Consider the following 6,527-nt stretch of genomic DNA (forward strand, 5'->3'; position numbering starts at 1 on the left):
AGAGCTGCATCTAGTGGTTGAGTTACTACATCTGAGTTGATACATGGGGCTCGAATCAGATGAGGTTGTGGATGATGACATGACACGTGTATAGGGCTTTTCCAGGAGCCCTATACACCTAAGGGGCTCGTTAGGCCAGCGAAAGACACAGTGATGCTTTGCAAATATTTCTCTACCACAGCATTCATTCTGCATTTCGCGGTGCTGCTCAGTGTATAAAGGAGACCAAAAAGGAAGCATTGGCTGAAGTAAGGACTGGTCAGGTCCCCAGAGCCCTTTGCCCAGTGGCCTGTCTTCCCTTGGGAACGGCGAGGGCTCTGCAGAGTCCTACTTGCCAGCTACTGGGGTTGGGGACAGGGCAGTGTTCCGAAGTCAGAAAGCTGAGCTTCCTCTTCTTCTTCTATGAAATGGACACTAAGGCCTGGCCTGCTGCCTCTGAGGCGGTGAGACGTTGATGTTCTTGGCAGAGCTCTATAAACTGTGAAGCGCTTTGCAAATAGAAGGGGAAGAATGCTAAACCGGGAACTAGGAGATCCGGCTCTGACTCCGTGTCCAGCAAGCTAGGTGGCCTTGGACAAGTGGCCATTTCTGCGAGCTTCAGTCTCCTCGCCTATAAAATGGAGCATGAGACTGGATGAGCTGTAAGACCCGTTAGAGCTCTCAGATTCTGACTCTTTTGGGGGCCAGGACTAGTTTAGGAGGCTAGGAGCCACCAGCCCTAGGCTCCACCCCGGGCTCTCGAGTCAGAACAGCAGGGAGAAGGGTGAGGCCACTGCCAGCATCTCTGGAAGGAATGCTGTCCAGGGCAGGAAGTCAGGCAGCCAAGGGGCCACAGGCCACCCACTCGGCCTCCCCCTCTCTCTGCAGGAGATGCCACAGGAAGACCAACACCTCCACTGCCTGAACAGGGGACTCCAAAGACCTGGGAAGAAGTGCAAGTGACTACCCCCATAGATGTGCTGGTGACCCCGGGTCCCCCAGGTACCTGCAGCCAGCCCTGTGAGGTGTGACTGGCCAGAGCCAACTCCAGGACCTCTCAACCAGATGAATCGTCTCCAGCAAACTCAGGCCAGGCTCAGAGCCCCAGCCTCACGTCATGGAGAACATAGGGAACCCTAGCGAACCCAAGAGCCCGGTCTGGAGCACCTGTCTAACCAGGAAGGGGAAAGAGAAAGGGCATGTGAGGGAAGGTCCTACTCAGAGGCCTTCCAGGAGAATCTGGGGTACCCTGTTGAGGGAAGGGAACATGTGGAGCTTCCAGGAGCCTGGCCCCTCCAGGCTACTGAGCCTGAGCCTACCGAGTGCCCTGGCAGTGGGCAGCCTCCTGACTTTCGGGAAGGAAACTGGTTCTAGTTCTCAAGTTTGTTTAACTGCCTGGAAGCCTGCGTTCCCACCCCACTAACACCACTTGCATTCCCCTACCCCCTCCCACAACAAGGGTGAGGGGGTGCGGTGTGGGGGAGATCCCTGGCAAACCCACCTTGCTCTGGAATGTGAGCTCCTCAGAGGCTCATTGTCTGGGGACTTGATGTCGCCACCGGTGCTCCCTGTGTATGTGCCTGCTCACTTGTGCCCTCGCCGGGGGCTTGCTGATCTCTTAACCTCCTAGACTGAGGCCACCTTGGGAGAGAGGGTATTTCCTCTGGCAAAGAGAGAGGCTGCAGCCTGCTGGAACAGTCAGAGAGTGGGGGTTGGGGGGTGGGGTTCCCAGGCCTGAACCAGGGCAACCCACTGCCCCCACCCCCAGAGCTTCTCTCCTCTGGCCTCAGAGCACTGCTGCAGGGAACACCCTCATCCCCTCCCTGCCCGGCAGGCAAGATGAGCTAGGTTAAAGGCTCAGCTCAGGAATCTGGGTCTCTGACCAAAAAAAAAAAAAATGGACCTGGAGGCAGGGACGGGGGACAGGCTCAGCAGCAGCTCTCAGCTATGTGGAGGGACAGAATGCCCCCCAACCACCGCCCACAACCTTTTGCCTAACCCCTCATCTCCCCTGCCTCACCTCTCCGGGAAGACATTTAGAATCTGGTTGGAGGTCCCCATGAGCCCCTAGGCTGACACAAACTTGGAGCCAGGCGGAGACAGGCCGGTGTGCATGTTCAATTCAGTCCGACTTAGCAATGCTGTGAAGCCGCACTGTGCACAAGCCCCGCGGTGCCCGTCCCAACCCATTGCCTGGGTCCCCAGGGTTACCTCCGTGCTGTGGGCCAGCGTGGCGGGGACCCTGGGTGTGTGGGCTTCTGACTAGGGTCTCAGGGCCAGCACAGAAGCAGAAAGTGTCATTCATTCAGTCAGTCATCTGCTCATTCAGCATGTACTAAGTGCTGGGTGGTTCTCTAATATTAAGGACACAGTTCAAAAAAGCTAGAGTCCTTGCCCCACCATGTAGCCTCAGTTTTGAGTCCTGGTGAGTCTCCAAAGCGTTTCTGAATTCAGTGTCTTGTCTCCCCGCTTTCTACTCCATTACCACCACCCAAGGCGGTCCTCGTTTAAGTTATTTCGGCGGGTTTCTAAGGGTCTCTTGTGCCTCCCGGCCCATCTTCAGAGCAAGGTGGCATGGCAGCATGAGTGGTCTTTCTGAGACATGAGCGCTGATCATGCCCCACCGTGCGTGACCCCCTTGCATACAGGCGTATCTCAACCTGGCATTCAAGGCCCTGCTCCGTTAGCCCCAGACCACCTCTCCCCTCTTCCCCTGGCAGTTCTCCCCAAGCACCCTACTCACCACACGTGTCTGTCTGTCTAGGGGAAACTGGGCAGGAGTTGCCAGGGGAGGGAAGCTCTGGGCACTGTGGGTGAGAGCTCTGTGCCCCTGTTCAGGGTAAGGTCAGGCTGGAGGCCTCAGCAGGGCAGGCCCTTTGCTAGGACTTGGGACATGGGTAGCCGGAACCCACAGGGTCTCGGTCAGAGGGACGCACTACTGCGAGCTCCATCCTGGTGGGGCTCAGGGCCCTGGGAGGTATTACATAGGCCACGCTATATACGTGGATGTGGGACGAGGTTTCTGTGGGTCCTTTGAGGCCCCTGTGCCCAGCGTCCCACACTCTTTCCACTGTGTTCCTCTGCCTTTGTCTATCCACTGCCCTGCCATAACCTCTATTTTGCTCTGTCTCCTCAGATATTGACAGATGTGCCACTGGAGCCACCAACATCTGTGGCCCTGGAACCTGTGTGAACCTCCCAGATGGGTACAGATGCATCTGCAGCCCCGGCTACCGGCTGCACCCCAGTGAAGCCTACTGCACAGGTACGTGCTTGGGCATCTGGGCATCCTGGACTCGCTCAGTGTCTGGGGCGGCTGGGAGCAGGGCTGGGGAACAGAGTCAAGAGTCCAGGCAGCAGAAGGTCTAAGCAGTGCTGTGTGGTTTGTGGGTTGAAGAAGAGCACTTCCCTGCAGACAAAGCTAACCTTAACCTTGAGGAGACCAGTCTCTGGGAGCACCATTCGATGAGTCTCCAGGACTCCAGGAAAGTGGAAAGCCACCCCAAGGTGTCCCTGACCAATGCCCAGAGCCCTCAGCTCCGAGCTCAGCCCACCCCTCAAACTGGCTATCTTGCTGCCTGCAGAGCACACCAAGGCCTGCCCTTATTATAAGTGTCTCCACCAGGGCCATCCCTGGGGGAGAGGTTTGGAGCCAAGACAAATCATCAGGTGTGGGCCTGATCCCGCCTATGCCCACCCTATATTATTATACAAAGGAGAAACGTCCACTGTGCCTTGAAGGAGAAAGGAAGTGATCACAGGGCCACTGGCAGAGGGGGCCGTGTGGCAGGGAGGAAGTGTGGGACAGCTGCCCTCAGGCCCTTGGTGCCTGAGTGGGCCAAATGTGCTGACTTCATGGCTCCCAGCCTTGAAGAGATTTTTCATCTCTCTGGCCCCTTCTGCTCCCTCATCCCCTCCTTGTCACACAGCACCATCCCCAGTCCAGCCCTTAGCACGAGCAGGTTGCTGGCAGGTGCCCAAAGAAAGGCCTCTCTGACCTCCCTCCCCACCTCCCTCTGCTCAGATGACAATGAGTGTCTGAGGGACCCCTGTGCGGGAAGAGGGCGCTGTGTCAACAGCATGGGCTCCTACTCCTGCTTCTGCTACCCTGGCTACACGCTGGCCTCCTCAGGGACCACGCAGGAATGCCAAGGTAAGCCCTTGCCCCTAAGATGGGCTCGGGACCCCACAGATAGTGTTGGGGTGGAAAAGGATCCAGGCATTCACGGCACCCAGTCACCACGCAGCAGAGTGCAGGAAGTTAGGGGGCTGTGAGAACCAAGGCCATGGCTCTGACCTGGACCTGGGAGGAAGCTGACCTGCACTGAGACCAGAGAGGAGATATGAATTTGAAAAGCAGCAACATTCACAAAGGCTCCAAAGAACTGTGGCTGAAGCTGAGTGTGAGGGTCCAGGGACATGACTAAAGAGGAAGACAAAAAGCCAGGTTTCCAAATTCTGAGTGACAAGGAGCTGCTTTCATTTTGGGAAAGAAGAGCGACCTGTGAGGACACAATCTGGGACTCCTGGCAGACTGGGGAGCAAGCATGCCTTTGCGAGAGGAGCATGGGTCCTTGGCAGCTTGGAGATGCCTGTAAGGCTTTGAACTTTCCTGGGAAGCTCTACATGGGGCCACTGGATAGAGAAAGTGCTACCAACACAAACCTTTTATATGCAGCATTTATACTACAACACATACATTTTTACAAAAGAATTCACAGGGAAAATGACACAGCACTTTCCAAGCAGGGCCTTGGGATGTATAACTCGGTTGGATCCTTCACCTGGAGAATGGAGCTGCTGTTTTTGGACTCACCTTGTGGTTCTGGGAGGGGCAGCCCAGCAGTCATCCACAGGCCCCTCGGAGAGGCTGAGAAGGCTGTGAAACTTCCCATTGCCAGGGTCCCCTCAGGATTTAATCCCCTAAGGATATGTTCTGCAGAGACCAAAGCCACCAGCTCCCTTCACCTGATTGTAGGGGAAAGGGGAATAGCGGAGACAAACCCACCTACCTTAACCGAAGAGTGAGAGACTTGCATGCATCATTCACTCAGTACTCAGCACTCAGCACCTAGGTGCCAGGTGTTGTGTAAGCTCTGGGGACAGTGCAATGAGTAAGGTGTGAATGGTGGCCCTGTGGGGTGAGGAAGCAACTGGTTCTGTATGGAAGAGGGTGTTTGAGCTGGGACGGAATAATAGTAGCTACCATTTAATGAACACTTATTATATGCCAGCACTGTCCTAAGCATTTTATTATATAAAGCTCAGCACCTCAACCCCATGCAGTAGAAATCCTTATCCCCATTCTATAGTTTAGCAAACCGAGGATCAGAGAGGTGAATTGAAACACCCAGGGACCTCGCACCTAGTTGTGGTAGAGTTGGAAACAGAATCAAAGTCATTCCAGCCCCAAAGCACAGTTTGCTTCCAACAACACTCTCCCATACACGCAGGGCAAAGGACTGCAGGGAGCAGAGGGTATTCCAGGGAAAGGGAGCCATGTCTGCAGAAAGCGGAGTAGTGAACAGGCCTGGCACGCTCTGGGAATAATGATAAATCCAGTGAGACTGGGGCGTGGGGAATGTGGAGGAAGTGGCAGGGGCCAAGGCCAGCACTGAAGTGTCTTGAGTGCCAGGCTGAAGTGCTTGGATACTGTCCCACAGGCAGTGGCAGCTGCAGAGGCGATGTGGTCAGCTGGCTTTCAGGGAGGTGACTCAGGCATCAGTGCTCTGAACGGGCTGGAGTTAGCGAGGGGAGAGGCTGTGGGCAAGGGGTTTCTCTGGGCTTCGCAGCCTTGGCAGACTCTGTGGGCCAGAGGCACTGCTCTCTGTAGGCTCGGCCCAGGGTGCTGGCCTAGGACTAGCAGTAGCTGCTGCAGGAAATGGTGTCACCAGGACTGACATAGACAAGGGGTTCCACCACATGCAGCCTAGGTCTCGGGAATGTCTCTGCCAGACAGACGGTTGGAGGAGGAGCGTGGGAGCTCAAGGTCAGCTGTGAGCGCTTCTCACTTGGGGCCTGGCTGCTGCTTAATGAGGACTCATCCAGGAAAACATCCACTTTCTAAATTTTGCCAGTCTCGTAAAACAATACCTCATTATTTTAATTACTTACTTTATCTTTATTTACGAATTATTTCATTAATTTATATTATTACTGTCAATCATTACAATTTCTAGAATATCAAATAACATAATTGATTAATATAAATTATTCGAATATCCAATATTAAAAATAACAGTTATACTTTACAAATAAGTAAGAGCATCTCTTCATAGGTTAGCCACTGGGCTTCTTTATCGGGATATTGCTTGTTCCGGCTTTTGCCCAGTTTTCCGGCGGTGACTGCCAGTTTTTCTCGTGGCTCTTTTGGAGTCCCTTTCGCATTTCAGATACTTGCCTGGGTTTGGATGCTGCAATTCTCCCATTTTGTCCTCTGTCCCTTAACCTTATCCTCATGTCCTTTTAATAGAAATCCGCAATTCTGATGTATTGAAATTCACCTTTTGGCCTTATTTTTATGCTTTGGGGGCTTTATCTAAGAATTC

The 6,527-nt window shown here is 54.1% G+C and overlaps 1 protein-coding gene across 7 annotated transcripts in view; it reads left to right on the forward strand.

The window, feature by feature from the left end:
• Window positions 1–6,527, forward strand: part of LTBP2 (latent transforming growth factor beta binding protein 2) — a 99,686-nt gene that overhangs the window by 74,019 nt on the left and 19,140 nt on the right. For 6 of the 7 annotated variants that reach the window (XR_002782939.1, XM_023537043.1, XM_023537045.1 and 3 more), the window contains 3 exons: window positions 868–981; window positions 3,116–3,244; window positions 4,004–4,132. Coding sequence is in view for 6 of the 7 variants with exons in the window: in XM_023537043.1 (XP_023392811.1) it covers window positions 868–981; window positions 3,116–3,244; window positions 4,004–4,132 (372 nt within the window). In the remaining variant the exon portion in view is untranslated. The remainder of the gene's footprint in view (window positions 1–867; window positions 982–3,115; window positions 3,245–4,003; window positions 4,133–6,527) is intronic. The other variant, XM_023537044.1, reaches the window with a different exon arrangement.

Source organism: Pteropus vampyrus, unplaced genomic scaffold (assembly GCF_000151845.1).
Source record: "Pteropus vampyrus isolate Shadow unplaced genomic scaffold, Pvam_2.0 Scaffold177, whole genome shotgun sequence".
NCBI classification, from domain to species: domain Eukaryota; kingdom Metazoa; phylum Chordata; class Mammalia; order Chiroptera; family Pteropodidae; genus Pteropus; species Pteropus vampyrus.